The 16064-nt window shown below is 35.1% G+C and overlaps 1 protein-coding gene across 2 annotated transcripts in view; it reads right to left on the bottom strand.

Annotated features, from left to right (window-relative positions):
- RB1 (RB transcriptional corepressor 1) overlaps positions 1–16064 on the bottom strand; it is a 160941-nt gene that overhangs the window by 11083 nt on the left and 133794 nt on the right. For both annotated transcript variants that reach the window (XM_064373559.1, XM_012465151.2), the window contains exons 18-23: positions 10092–10210; positions 6941–7086; positions 5002–5147; positions 1651–1755; positions 451–564; positions 186–349 (exon numbers count right to left, since the gene is read on the bottom strand). In XM_064373559.1, the coding sequence (XP_064229629.1) occupies positions 186–349; positions 451–564; positions 1651–1755; positions 5002–5147; positions 6941–7086; positions 10092–10210 (794 nt within the window). The remainder of the gene's footprint in view (positions 1–185; positions 350–450; positions 565–1650; positions 1756–5001; positions 5148–6940; positions 7087–10091; positions 10211–16064) is intronic.

Here is a 16064-nt window from a genome sequence, read left to right as displayed (position 1 = left end):
TTTGTAAACCCATCCAAGTAAATAGATTTTCTTTCCCCCTAGATTCTCATTATGTTACTTAAATAAACAAATAGACTCAAGAGTGTAGCTTATTTGAAATTAAGAAAGCTTTATATTTTTATTCTTGGATCAAAATTATCCCCCTTTCATTCTTTACTACTTCCCTAAAGAGAAAATACACACACCTTGTTCCTGGAGTCATTTTTGTTGGTGTTGGCAGACCTTCTGAAATTTTATATGGACTCTTCAGGGGTGATATATAGATGTTCCCTCCAGGAATCCGTAAGGGTGAACTAGGAAACTTGTAAGGGCTTCGGGGAATGTGAGGTATTGGTGACAAGGTAGGGGGCTAGAGCAAAAACAAAAAAGTAGTATTATTTATTTAATGTTTTAATGGGACCCATTACTTTATAATTAGATTTTTCCAATCAAAGGATACTTTTGACTTACCCTGGTGGAAGCATACTGCAAAATATTTGTTTTCAGTCTCTGCATGAAGACTGAGTTATAGAATACTATAATAGAATCATACTCCTCTTCTTTTATCAAAACACGTTTGAAAGTCTGAGGAAGAAGAGTAAAAAAAAAAAGTAAAATTCACTTGTTAAATTAATTTTAAAATTTCTACCTTTAGAGTTTCTTTTCTAAAAGTTTGTAAAACTTTTTGTCTGGTAAGAAGCACATATTATACAGGAAAAAATAATCTAAAATGCCTTGTTAGGCTTGGATTATAGCTGCTCTACTAAAAGTGAAATGTCATAGGATGATTGAGAGAAACAGCCAGGCAGCAGATGGAATAGCTGGAAAGAGAGGAGTAGGCACGCTGGTAGAATGGAAAGCATTATGGGAATCAAAAGGCCAGAACTAAGTGAAAGCCAGTGATATTATCCATTAATATTTAGACTATGTCCTCCAGCCTGTACCTCCCTGTATCCCCCCATTCTATAAGGGTTTAAATATGCATTACTCAATTGCAGGAAGTAGACACTTAGCAAAAGCACTATATTTTAGTGTTAGATTTCACTCAAATTTTAGTTAGGTAAAAATACAGAGGTTATATAAGATGCCTCTGACACATTATACACTTAAATGATTGAATTTAAAATAACTTCAAACATACAAACATAAATGACTTGGTTTGTATTACTTTTGAAAACTCTAATAATAAATGGGAAAGATATCCCACAACTCACTTTCCACAGAACAGTATGAAATGTGTCATACCAAGTATATTTTACTACTCCTATTTCTCTAAAGGGAAGGTAAACCGGAAACACAAAATATGTTTATACTGAACATTTTTATTATTTCTTTGCAAGGCTGCATTTACGCTGACTTTTCCTATAAAGTAATAAAAATAAAAGATCATCTAATGTACTATGACTCATGCCAGGTTTACTATAAATACTTGCTTATTACACAGATAAAGTATTACTTATTAACTTTATAAAAAATCATGAATATGGATAATTTCATAATTTGCCTTATCTTTCCAATTCTATTTAAGCATTTAAGTTACAAATAAATTATATAAAAGTTTTTATTTGTAAATTTACATAAGGTCAGAATATATGAGCCTGTTAATGAATAAAATTATCTTTATTACAGATACGGATTTGTCAAACAAACTTACTATGGAAAATCACCTACCTCCTGAACAGCATGAGGAAGATCTTTGTATGCTGTTACAATGATTTTGAATTTAAGGTCTATATTCTTCACTTTGCATATGCCATACATGGAACACATCATAATCTAGTAAATAAATATGATGTAAAGTAGTCAGAATTTTATTATGTGGTTTTGTTCTAAAAAAAAAATAGTTTTCTTTCTTTTAGCCTCAAAAAAGAAAAGTTTAATTTCCTACATAGTTTTTTCTTTCCATACTGAGCTCAGTTTGAAAGTCTACATGAAGTGTTTAACCCAAAGTGTATTTAAAGAACAAAATGCAAATGACCAAGGCTCAATTATTTAGGACTGATCACCTGGTTTGTAAATTACCCTAACTTTGGCTCCTGTCCCTTAAATGTTTCCCAAAAAGTTGAAACTAGAATCAGTTAATTTTGCATAACTAGCACTTAAAAAAGCCAGGTGTGAAAATGTTTCAAACTAGCAGATAAAATAATATTGAACATACTTGGTGGTGGTGGTGAGGGTACGGTGACTGGAAGGCACGTAAGAGAGTCTTATGTGTTGTTGACAATGTTTTGTTTCTTGATCTCGATGTTGGTTATATAACTAAGTTGATGAATTTTCATTAGAATGTATCCTTTTGAGATGCAGGTTTTTATATATGTGTATTACATTTCAATAGAAGATATTTAAAAATGATTCCCTGTGACTTTAAATGTCAGACTTTATTTGTATGAACTTTATAGCCTAATTTAAGTACTCATTACTTCTGCAACATTCTTGCTCTCATCTACTATTGGCAAGAATGCCAAAAAATCATCTTTTGCTTGGCATCCTACCAGCCAAGTGTAGACAGGGTAGTCCTGGCATAAGAATAGCTTATGTAGATCAGTGAAACAGAATTGAGAATCCAGAAATAAATATTTATATATTTACAGTCAACTGATTTTTTGACAACTGTCGATGACGAGAGAAAAAAAACCTTTTTAACAAATGGTGCTGGAACAACAAGTTATTCACAAAGAAGGGAATGAGGCTGGACTCCTACCTCAACTATATTAAAAAATTAGGTCAAAATGAAGCAAAACCTAAATGTAAGAACTAAAACTATAAACCTTTTGGAGGAAAACAGGAATAAATCTTAAAAACTTCAGATTTGAGCTGGGAGTGGTGGTTTATGCCTGTAATCCCAGCACTTTGGGAGGCCGAGGCGGGCTGATCACAAGGTCAGGAGGTCGAGACCAGCCTGACCAACATGGAGAAACCCCGTTTCTATTAAAAATACAAAAATTAGCCAGATGTGGTGGCGCGCACCTGTAATCCCAGCTACTCGGGAGGCTGAGGCAGGAGAATCACTTGAACCCTGGAGGTGGAGGTTGCAGTGAGCCGAGATTGTGCCACTGCATTCTAGCCAGGGTAACAGAGCAACACTCCTATCTCAAAAAAAAAAAAAAAAAATTGGGCAAAGGATCTAAATAGACATTTCTCTAAAGAAGATATACACATGGCCAGTAAACACATGAAAAGGTGCTCACCATCATTAGCTATCAGAGAAATGCAAATCAAAAGTACACTGAGATGCCATTTTATACCCACTAGGATGGCTATGATTAAAAAAAAAACATAGATTAAAAAGTTGGTGAGGATATAGAGAAATTGGAACCTCATACATTATTGGTAGGGATGTAAAATGGTATAGCCACTTTGGAAAATGATCTGGGCATTCCTCAAAAAGTTAACAGAGCTATCATATGACCTACCAATTCTACCCCTAGGTATGTACCCAGGAGAAATGAAAACATGTACATGAATGTTCACAGTAACATTATTCATCATAGCCAAAAAGTGGAAACAACCCAAATGTTTATCACTTTATGAATGATAAGCATAATATGGTATATCCATACAATGGAATATTATCTGGCAATAAAAAGGAATGAAGTACTGATATAAGCTACAATACAGATGAACCTTGAAAACATTATGCTAAATGAAAGAAGCTATACACAAAAGATCACATATTATATAATTCCATGTATATGAAATGTCTAGAAGAGGCAAGTCTATAGAGAGAAAATAGATTAGTATTACCTTGGGCTGAGGGGGTAGGGGAATAGGGGTGACTGCTTAAGGGTATGGAGTTTCTTTCTGGTGTGATACAAATTCTAAAATTGTTTCTGGTGATGGTCGTACAACTCCATGAATACACTAAAAACCACTGAACTGTACGTTTTAAATGTGTGGTTTTTATGGTGTGTGAATTACGTCAATAAAGCTATTAACTATATATGTATAGATTTTTTTTTTAATTAAAAAAATTTGTTTTGAGACAAAGTCTTGCTCTGTTACCCAGGCTGGAGTACAGTGGTGTGATCTCAGCTCACTGCAACCTCCATCTCCTGGGCTCAAGCAATCCTCCCACTTCAGCCTGCCAAGTAGCTGGGACCACAGGTGCAAGTCACCACACCCGGCTAATTTTTTAATTTTTTGAAGAGACTGAGTTTTGCTAGGTTGCACAGGCTGGTCTCAAACTCCTGAGCTCAAGAGTTCTGCCCACCTTGGCCTCCCAAAGTGCTAGGATTATAGGCATGAGCCATTGTACCCAGTCAAAAGTATATTGTTCTTATTAACCTATTTTATAGAGAAAAAGGAAGATATGAAAGATCATTCTCTCACTGTAAACTAATTTACTTCATTCATTCATTCTTTCAGTAGGTATTGTTTTAAATCAACTGATTCTTAAGTCTCATGTTTTCACACTAAAATGAAATCTAGCTCACAGAAAAAGCCTATGATAAAAAGGTTCTTCAGTTATTTTCTTTACAGGTAAGATATTTTGTGTCATTAAGTAAGTAGTTACTGAAACATAGTCTTGAGTGCTAAAGCTTTAATTTGTAAGAATTACAACAAAAATGTAAATGGTAGCCAAAAAGTGAATATATATTAAGCATAATAAATTGATCTAGCTTCTCATTTGAAGCTAATACTTTCTTAAGAAATCAGTTAACAAGGCTGGGTGAGGTGGCTCAAACCTATAATCTCAGCACTTTGGGAGGTGTAGGCAGATGGATCACCTGAGGTCAGAAGTTTGAGAGCAGCCTGGCCAACATGGTGAAAACCCATCTCTACTAAAATACAAAAATTAGCCAGGCATGGTGGTGCACACCTGTAATCCCGGCTACTTGGGAAGCTGAGGCAGGAGAATCACTTGAACCCAGGAGGCAGAGGTTGCAGTGAGCCGAGGTCACGCCACTGCACTCCAGCCTGGGCAAGAGAGTGAGACTCCATCTCAAAACAAAACAAAACAAAAAAGAAATCAGTTAACAAGTAAGTAGGGAGGAGAGAAGGTGAAGTGCTTGATTTTCTTACTTGGTCCAAATGCCTGTCTCTCATGAGTTCATACTCATTCTGCAGTGTGTGCTGGAAAAGGGTCCAGATGATGTGTTCTAGTTCTGGGTGCTCAGACAGAAGGCGTTCACACAGTGTATTTAGCCGGAGATATGCTAGCCGATACACTGTGGAGATAAGAACAATTAGTCATTTTTACTGCTCATTTTGAATTACCAGTAGACTTTTTTCAAATCGTAAAACTGCTCTAATTATAATGCTGTTAAGTAGCCTTTTAAAAGAAACTTCATTTTACCACTCTTCTTTTTTCCCCTCAGAGAACTATTTTTACTGGTTTATTATGAAGGATATAGTACAAGGGATACAGATGAAGGAAAGCAGAAGGGGCATGGAATTTCCGTGCACTCCCCAGGCATGCTATTCTCCAGGAACCTCCAGTTGGGCAGATATTCAGAAAGCTCCCAGAACCAAGTCCTTTTGGGTTTTTATGGAGGCTTCATTATGTAGGCATGAGTTTTAAAAAAATAGGTTTCCAGGGGAACAGGTAGTGTTTGGTTACATGAATAAGTTCTTTAGCGGTGATGTTTAAGATTTTTCTACCACTATTTTCCTGAAAAATAATTGATTCCTGTGTTAGCACAGTTCTAGGTACATAGAAGGCAGAATGATACTTGCTGAATCAACTATTATGGCATGAAATTGGGGCAGAAGTGGGAAGTAGTGGAGGAAAGGTCATGAGACACTGTAAAACTAGACAAACCCAATAGGGTTTGTTTCAGTTTCATTAACAATCACTCACCATTGGTCATTCCCACTATTAATATTCAAGAGGAACAATCATTTTTTTAAATTATAGAATTGCCAATCTATTAATTTTTCTAATCCTAAAAAAATTAAGCCACACATTTCTCTATAAAATACCAATGGAACATAGTCTGTTGAAAAATGGTAAACTTGGAGGTTACCTAAATGTAAAATGACTGCAGTATGAAATTTATTTAGTCTATAAAAAATGCTACTGAAAATGCAAATTTGGCAAAAAGGAATCCATAAAATTGAATTTTCGTTCACCTACTTTAAATATTATATAAAGACCCTTTATATGTCTCTTTCAATGACTTGCATAATTTGAAATTTTTAAAGCTAAGAATTTATCTCGGTGGTCTTAAGCTTTAGTATACATCAGACTTAGCTGGAGGGTTGTTAAAACAAGGTTTTGGGGGCCCTATCTTAGAGTTTCTGACTGAGTGGATCTAGGTTGGGGCCACAGAATTCTCATTTCTACAATTTCCAGGTGATGTGAATTCTGCTGGTTGGAAACAACACTTTGAAAACCACTGCTCTAACCTAAGGATGATATCTTACAATATGCCTGTAAAGCTCAGTATAATTCTTACTTGAATAAAATCAGGAAAGAGATTATCAAAGAGGACCATGACCTGTTATTGTCCCTGGTGCCAGCTGTGGAAAATGTTTGTGGTGCACCTAGTCCAGCTGCAGCCTCACAGAGAGCCAGCACCTGTGCCAGCACCTGGAGCTGCCTGTCCTGCTGCAGCAGCCAGCATTTCTGACTGTGTGCAGTGGCTGGGCCCCATGCCTGCTCACACACCCCTTTCCATTCCACATCTGACTTGCTCCTGGCAGGCATGGGACCCAGGCCGGTAGTGTGAGCCGAGTGCAGTCTGTCAGGCCAAGTGGGTGAAATGAGCCCAGTGGGCCCAAGCAAAACTCGGTCAAAGGCACCACCAGCCACAGAGGTTTCCAGACAGAAAAACAACTCTGTGAATAGTCAGGAAAGATCCCGCAACGTTATCATTTCCATTTTATAGATGAGGGAACTGAGCCACAGAAATATTAAATGACTTGCCCAGTGATGTACCTAGAAAGTAGAAGAAACATTCTTTGAACCCAGTCAGCCTAGTTTCAGAGTCCATGCTCTTGAAAATAATCATCTACTAACCTTTTTTATAAAACAGTGAAAGAGAGGTAGATTTCAATGGCTTCTGGGTCTGGAAGGCTGAGGTTGCTTGTGTCTCTGCATTTGCAGTAGAATTTACACGTGTAGCTGAACCTTTTTTCTTTGGGGATCTTACAGGAGAAAGATACCTAGATGTATTCAAAGAAAAAAGCGTTCATTTGAAGTTGGCTAAGAATCACAGACTATACACACATTTTAAGGTTGTAGACCCAGATACATCTTGTCTATTTAATTGGTTATTCTAAACCAAATTCACTGAGCAGACTATTTAAATGCAAGCTGGGAAAGATAAATTAACAGGAAAACTGCTTGTCATCATCATATCTATTTTAACAAATGGCTTTTCCTGGGGATTATTACCTTATTATCTATAATGTTCAATTTTAATAATTACAGTGGGATTGAGACCATAAGATGATTCCAGCTTAAAAAATAATTATTGATATTAAATAGTGTTATCATGTTTTTGTGATTCTCCTCCTAAAAATTTTTTTAGTGATAACTATGGTTCATATCTAAGATTTCAGTTATACACACAGATTTACACACACCTAAATTACACAGTACAGAATTCTATAAATTAATACTTCAAATAACATTATTCAGATTTATACTTGTATACTAAATATATCAGGCATAACTCAAGGCAAGGATATTAGCAAATATTATCACTCTGTGCTGCCCCCTATTTAACAGAATAATCTTGATCTACTTTCTAATTTTCTTTTGGTAGCTGGCAAATAAACTTATTTTTAAAGACATAAAATTTAAGAACAAAGAGAACAGGAAGTGGAATTTGTAACTTACTGTGGATATTTCTACAACATGTAGTATATTAACTAGCACATTAAGTAAAGCAACTCATTATCACAATGATTTTAGAAGGACCAGTGTCTGGTCTACTATACACTTTGGATTTTCATTCAGTTCACTAACCGACAGTATCATAAACTGGCTTAACTCAGGCAAAAGTTAGTCTCTGAAGTTCCAGGTGTAAATATCCAATTACCTACCGGATATAACTACTTGCATCTCAGACTTAATAAGAACAAAGAAGAGCTCTGGATTTCCTTTCCTATCTCAAAGAATAGCTCCACATTACATCTAGTGTCTTAAGACAAAAATCTAGGAGTTATTTTTAATTTCTAAATTTTCCAAATTCCTGAAATCTAACATAAAACCAATGTAAAACCTATTAATTTATCTCTATATACACCCCAGATCTCTCAATTTCTGCTTCCAATGCCATTCCTTAGACCAAGTCACCTATATTCCTCATCTGAAATACAGAAATAGTCCCTAAACTGGTCTCCTCGCTTTCTGCCTTGCCTTGTCCCTTTCTTTCCTCCAAACCCACCTTTACTTCAGATAGCAGTCAGAAAGTGGACCTTTAAAAATACAAATTATAGCAAGCTGCATTCCTGCTTAAATGGTTTCCCACTACCCTTAAAGAATCCAAACTCCTTACTATGGCCTGTGGGAACCTACAAGATCTACCCCAGCTTAGCTCTTCAATCTCATCTTGCGCCATTCTCCTCTTCCAATACCCCAGCCACACTAGGATTTCTTTCTTTCTGTTCCTAAATCCAACTAAGTTTATTTCCTTGATAGCATTTATTATACTCTAAAATCATCTTACATCTTGGTTTACTTGTTCACTGCCTGTGTTCCTCCTCCAGAATGTAAGTTCTATGAGGGGAAGGACCCAGACCATCTAACTTCTGTACTCCCAGTGCGTATACCACTTCCTGGCAGTTAAAATTCAATAAGATGACTGCATGTTGAATTTTAAAAAAAACAATGCTTAACTTATTTATACAAAGTATTACCTAGGAAATAAATGTATACATGAAGGCAGAGTCTCCATATGCCAGAAACACTTTGAGTACAAGTTAGCATGAAAATGACATCTCTAGAAAATGACCCCTGCACTATACAGAATACTGTAATGTCAATTCCTACACAGAATTAAACAGAAACAAAACAGTAGGCACATTTCTGTGAAAGGCAATGTAGCTAGAGTGATTAAAAGCCTGGGCTTTGGGATTAGATAGCTTGGGTTTGATTTCTGTTGACCTTAGGCAAGTTATCTTATTTCTCTAATTCCTGTTTTATAGATAACAGGCTGACAGCAGCATCTACTGCCTTATAGGGCTGTTATGAAGATTAAATGAAAAAATAAATCTTAAGTACTTAGGCACTGCCCAGCACATAGTTAGCTATTGCTTCTGTGAAAGGAAAATAAACACTTGGGATCCCAATTCACTATGCCAAAAGGAAAAATTTAAGCTGAAACATGAGTCATGCAAGAAACTGCCTTTCCTTTTGTTCCCACACAGATAAATACAGATACAAGGTTAAATACTTCCACAGATAGCTATTCTATGTTCACCTTATCTTACGTAAAGTGTTGATTTACTCAGCATAAGACAGATATATAATTGACTATTTCTCTATCTGCTCCTTTTCCCTTGCAACATGTGGATTACCATACCCTTTTTCTTTCCCCTCCAGACTACTTTTCCCATTGAAATATTGGAGCCCTCAAAATCATCATTGGAGAAAGGCACAGATTTCTCTCCTGGGCATATTCTTAACCATGGCAAAGTAAGCTTCTACATTGATTGAGACCTGTTTCAGATACTTTTTGGTTTACATTTTCTTTTCCCATCATCATCACACACTAACCAACTGTGTGTAAGTCCATATCCCAAACTTCTCCCTATACTTATCCTATGCTTCACTCCAAATGGACTGACCTGCACACTCTGAAAAATGTTTTCTGCTTCCTTTGATACTTTTGAGTTCATGCCATTCTGACTCTTGGAACACACTCCTCTGGCTCCTCTATCCTCTCCAGTTTCCATGTTGAAATCCTATTCCACCTAAACTGCCAACTCTGCCATGAAAACTGCTCTCATTATGCAAATCCTAGGTGATTCAGTAGCGCTCTGTACTCTTTTATATGACTTTATTTGGATCATGTATCTTACATTACTAATTTCTTAAAACTAGAAACAATGTCTTATTCAAAATTCTATTCGCTACAGTTTCTTTATAGAACCTTACATTACACTTATGCTTAAAATCTATTTGCAGTTTGAATGGACAACATAACATATATTTTACTTACATATCTGCTGCAGTGTGATTATTCTGGAGAGGAACATTAAGAGGACAAGCAGATTCAAGGTGATCAGTTGGTCCTTCTCGGTCCTTTGATTGTTTAATAAGATCAAATAAAGGTGAATCCTATATGAAACATGATGAAATTAAAACCACATAAATAAGCATAACTTTCCCAGGTACATATCAAAATCATATGGTTTGACATGATCAGCACTATGAACTTTAGGCACAACAGACAGTGGCAATTTAAAAGTCAAAATGAAATATTTTTCTCCACTTTGAAATTCCCAATTGCCAATTTTTGTACTTCACACAAAAAAAGGAGTAGAAAATGTGTAACCTTCAATGTTTATATTAGAAAATAAGTTAGAAGTTAGGGGGAAAGACAGAAAAAAAAAAAGAAAGTAGAAAGAAAGAAATGAAGATATGGGCAGAATTTAGTGAAACTGAAAATAAAGATAAAACAGTTTGGTCAACAAAACTAAAAATGGGTTCTTTGAAACAACAAATAAAATTAAACAAATCTCCAGGCAGATTTATCACAATAAAGAAAAGAGACAGATAGGCAGTATTAGGAGTGAAAAATGGGACATAATCACAAAGATTAAAAAGATAATAGGGAATTACTATGAATAATTTTATATCAATAAATTGGAAAACTTAGACCAAGTGGAAAATTCCTACAAACATACAAATTACCAAAACTCAATAAAAAATAAATAAAACAATGTAAATAGTCCTACAACTATTAAATAACTTGAATCAATAATTTAAAGTCTTCTCATAAAGAAAACATCAGGCTCATTTGGTTTTACCAGTAAATTCTACCAAACATTCAAGGGAGAGATAATTCCACTTTTATTCAGATTCTTCCTAGAATGGAAAAAGTAGAAACATTCCTCATCTCATTTTATGAAGCTAGTACAATATTGATACTAAAACCAGTTCAAAGAGCAAACAAACCCCAAAGCTAGCAGAAGGCAAGAAATAACCAAGATCAGAGCAGAACTGAAGGAGAGATACAAAAAACCCTTCAAAAAAATAAAAATCAATTGGATTCCAGGAGCTGATTTTTTGAAAAAAATTAATAAAATAGACCACTACCTAGACTAATAAAGAAGGAAAGAGAGAATAATCAAATGAACACAGTCAAATTATAAAGGCGGTATCACCCTTACCCCACAGAAATATATACACATAAACTAAAAAATCTAGAAGAAACGAATACATTCCTGGATATATATATACTGTCCCAAGACTGAACCAGAAAGAAATAAAATCCCTAAATAGACTAATAATGTGTTCTGAAATTGAGGCAGTAATAAATAGCCTACCAACCAAAAAAAAATTCCAGAATCAGACAGATTCAGAGCTGAAATTTCCACCAGAGGTACAAATTTCTACTGAAACTATTCTAAAAAACTTAAAGGAAGGGACTCCTCCCTAATTTACTTGTGAGGCCAGCATTATCCTGATACCAAAACCTAGCAGAGATACAATAAAAAAAGAAAACTTAAGGCCAATATTTCAGATGAACATCAATGCAAAAATCCACAATAAAATACTGGCGAACCAAATCTAGCATACATCAAAAAGCTTGCCTACTATGATCAAGCTGGCTTCATCCCCAGAATGCAAGGCTGATTCAACACATACAAATCAATAAACATGATTCATCACATAAACAGAACTAAAGACAAAAACCACATGATTATCTGGGGTTGCAGAAGAGGCCTTTGATAAATTTCAACATCATGTTAAAAACCCTCAATAAACTAGGTATTCAAGGAATATACCTCAAAATAATAAGAGCCATCTATGACAAATCCACAGCCAATAAATACTGAATGGGCAAAAGCTGAAAGCATTCCCCTTGAAAACCAGCACAAGACAAGGATGCCCTCTCTCACCACTTCTATTCAACACAGTATTGGAAGTTCTGGCCAGGGCCCTTAGGCAAGAGAAAGAAATAAAGGGTATTCAAATAGGATCCTATATTTAGAAAACCTCATCATCTCAGTCCAAAAGCTTCTTAAGCTGATAAGCAACTTCAACAAAGTCTCAGTATAAAAATATCAATGTGCAATAATTGCTAGTATTCCTATACACCACCAACAAGCAAGCAAAGAGCCAAATCATGAATGAACTCCAATTCACAATTGCTGCAAAAAGAATGTAATACCTAGGAATACAGCTACCAAGGGAAGTGAAGAACCTCTTCAAGGAGAACTACAAACCACTGCTCAAGGAAATAAGAGAGGACACAAACAAATGGAAAAACATTCCATGCTTATAAATAGAAAGAATCAATATTGTGAAACGGGCCATAAGCCCCAAAGTTATTTATAGATTCAATGCTATTCCCATTAAACTATCATTGATATTCTTCACAGAATTAGAAAAAACTATTTTAAAATTCATATGGAACCAAAAAAGAGCCCAAATATCCAAGACAATTCTAAGCAAAAAGAACAAGCTGGAGGCATCACACTATCTGACTTCAAACTATACTACAAGGCTTTAGTAACGAAAACAGCATGGTACTGGTACAAGAACACACACACATATCAATGGAACAGAGTAGAGGACTCGGAAATAAGACCACACACCTACAACCATCCGATCTTTCACAAACCTACCAAAAACAAGCAATGGGGAAAGGATTCCCTAAATGGCTAGTCATATGCAGAAAATTGAAACTAGACCCCTTCCTTACACCTTATGCAAAAATTAACTCAAAATGGGTTAAAGACTTAAATGTAAAACCCAAACTATAAAAACGCTAGAAGAAAATCTAGGCAATATCATTCAGGACATAGGCATGGGCAAAGATTTTATGATGAAAATGCCAAAAACAATCACAACAAAAGCAGAAATTGACAAATGGGATCTAATTAAACTCAAGAATTTCTGCAAGCAAAAGAAACTATCATCAGAGTGAACAGACAACCTACAGAATAGGAGAAAATTTTTGTAATCTATCCAACTGGAAAAATCTAATATCTAGAGTCTACAAGGAACTTAAACAAATTTATAAGAAAAAAACGATTCCATTCAAAAGTGGGCAAAACATATGAACAGATCTGAATTTCATACAAATGGTAAACTTCTGGATGACTAAAACTACAACAAACTAAATTAAATGGAATCTTCAGAAGATAAACAATGTTGGTTAAAGATGGCAAACTGAATGCATACATTAACTCTCTCTCATAAAACCCCACGAAAATGGAAATAAACTGACTTATTTTAAAAGACACTAACCTTTCAGATACGACTTTTTTTTTTTTTTTTTTTTTTTTTTTTTTTTTGTGAGAGACAGAGTACTGCTCTGTCACCCAGCCTGGAGCACAGTGGCATGATCATGGCTCACTGCAGCCTCCTGAATAGCTGGGACTATAGGAATATGCCATGGTGCCCAGCTAATTTTCTAAAAAATTTTTGTAGAGACAGGGTCTACCTATGTTGCTCAGGCTGCAGATACAAAATTTTGAAAGCTGGAAGGCAGATATACAAGTGGCAACCTACTCAGCAGATGAGAAAAGACTAACTGGAACTCAGCAGTAAGGAAAGCCAACAGACAAACCAGATAAATTTTTAACCCACCAAAAGGATCTGGAAGTGGTGATACCAGATACTTTGGGCAGTGAGATACTGAGTAACAGGATAAAAGACCTAAAGATATTAAGTGGGGGTTTCTTAAGAAATTGCTGTATTAAATAACTATACAATGAAGTTCACAAACCTCACCCAGGTGCTCAGAGCTTCTAAGTTTTAGTGATTTACTCTTATATATGAGAGGCAATCAAATATTTCAGGAAAGTCTCTAATATAAAAGTACCAAAACAAAACAGACAAATAGGCAAGCTGGGAGATGCAGAAATTATGCATGGAGGAGAAATATAAAAAGAACGAAAAAAAATGGCGATTACTCAACAGTTCCTTCAAATAGGAGTTACTCATGCCTAAGCAATACATTCCTAAACACTATTTTTCTTATTTATCCTGCTCTCAATTCATCTCAACCAAAAAAGAATGAAGAACAAGTAAAAAAAAAAAAAAAGGCCATTAGCAATAAAAGCATATGTTCTGAAATTAGAGATATATAAGCTCAAATTCTTGTTTACTAATTTGAAGTTTACTAGTAATGAAGTTTTGCTCTCTGATCCTCAGTTTCATTACTTGAAATACAGCACTCATTTTGCAGGATTACATGATATATCACATGAAGTGACTACACGGTAGCCACTTGAACATTCAATTCTTTTTTCAGCTTTCAGTGATTTGGCTTATTTTATTTGAATCTCTTGGATGTATGTATGAATGTGTTAAAGATGTGCTCTCAACTCTAAACTTTCAGGAGAAAAAATGGTCTTTTCTTAAATTTACTCTTTTCCTCTCTATATGTCAAGCAGGTACTTGATAAGTTGTGAATAAAAAGAGGTATGATAATCATATGGTCATCACACATATCAGTGTAAAAATTTTAACAATTTTCAGCCCTTTTTCAGTTCCAGCAGACCAACAGGAGATGGGTTATTATCTGTAATAGTGACTCACTACAGAAATAATTCTCAAAGTGGAGATTGTGAGCATGAGTTGTCTCCTCTGGACGCATCAGAAGAGATGGTGTCCTACAGGAGCTGGATTTTATGGGGGGAAATAAAGAGAAGGTGGCACATATGCTTTGGAAAAAGAAGGAGACTCTACAACTCCCATCATATAATTTTTGTTGACAAGTCATCCTTTCTGATATTCATTAGGGGCACTGCAGTATAAATAAAGCTTTCATTTGAGTAAAATAATGCTAACAATTAACACTTAAGAAATTCATTCCAACTAATACATATATTGTTATACTAAATATTTTATACTTCCTAGTCATGGATGAATTGAATATCTTTATTTAACTAAAATGATATGAGTATAAACCCACATACATTCAAAAGTGGCCTACTACCAATTTTTTCTCTCAAACAATGACATTTTAGGAGACTTCGAGACCTTGCAAAGATATGTGATTAATAAGAGTTAAGTACACTAATTAGGTATTTTTTTTTTTTTACTAATTAGGTATTTTACATACTTTTCTGATATGAATTAAAACTTAGTTTGTGCTTTGGATTCACCCAACAGGATTATACTAAATTTCTCTTTCAAGGATTAAGGTGGTATTTTTCATCAACAGCCTTCATATTTCATTCAAATATCACTTTTATCGTTCCATCTTCCTAAACTAAATGGTCACACAGATATATAGATACTGGTTTATGGTGATGAGTATGTCCTGATCATGGGAAAAGTATTGTGTAGGAGGTAAGAGCACAAACTCTGGAACCACAGTACATGGGTTCACATCCTGGCCACCTGTTAGCGGCATGACCTTTGATAAGTTTCTCAACTGTAGATCAGAGATACTAATGATAATAGTAGTAACTTAAATCATACTATATGAGAATTAAGTGAATTAATTATGTTAAGAATTGGGAACAGTGCTTGACACAGAGTATTATATAATATTTGATATTATTATGGTTGTGATTCTTATTTACACCTATGAGTGCAATTATACAAAAAACACTCTGTTTCCTCAAATGAATGATTGTATGCCTAGTTATCCATCCATCCACACAGTATGTGTTGTATGTCTATTCTGTACTAGACTCTATGCTAGGAAGTAGAGCCATAAAGGTAACAATGCTTTATTCGTCCAATACTAAATAGCCTTGAAGGAGTATTTCAGAAGCATCTGTCCTATTTGACCTTACTCAACATCTTCACTTTATGTCTATGTATAAAATAAACTTTAACCATCCTCTACTATCTGCCCCCCAAAAAAGGCCTGCTTCTCCCTAGTGTTTACCATATCATTAAATCACTCCTTATATCCAGTTGCCCAAAGCAAAAAAGAAAAGGAGTCATCATTAATTATTCTTTCTCTCACACTTATCCAAGACACCAGGCAAGTCATATTGGC

Source organism: Aotus nancymaae, unplaced genomic scaffold (genome assembly GCF_030222135.1).
Source record: "Aotus nancymaae isolate 86718 unplaced genomic scaffold, 86718_ANA_hifiasm-v0.15.2.pri h1tg000009l, whole genome shotgun sequence".
Taxonomy (NCBI): domain Eukaryota; kingdom Metazoa; phylum Chordata; class Mammalia; order Primates; family Aotidae; genus Aotus; species Aotus nancymaae.
The sequence above is the reverse complement of the archived record's forward strand: the minus strand, read 5'-3'. Positions and strand labels throughout refer to the sequence as shown.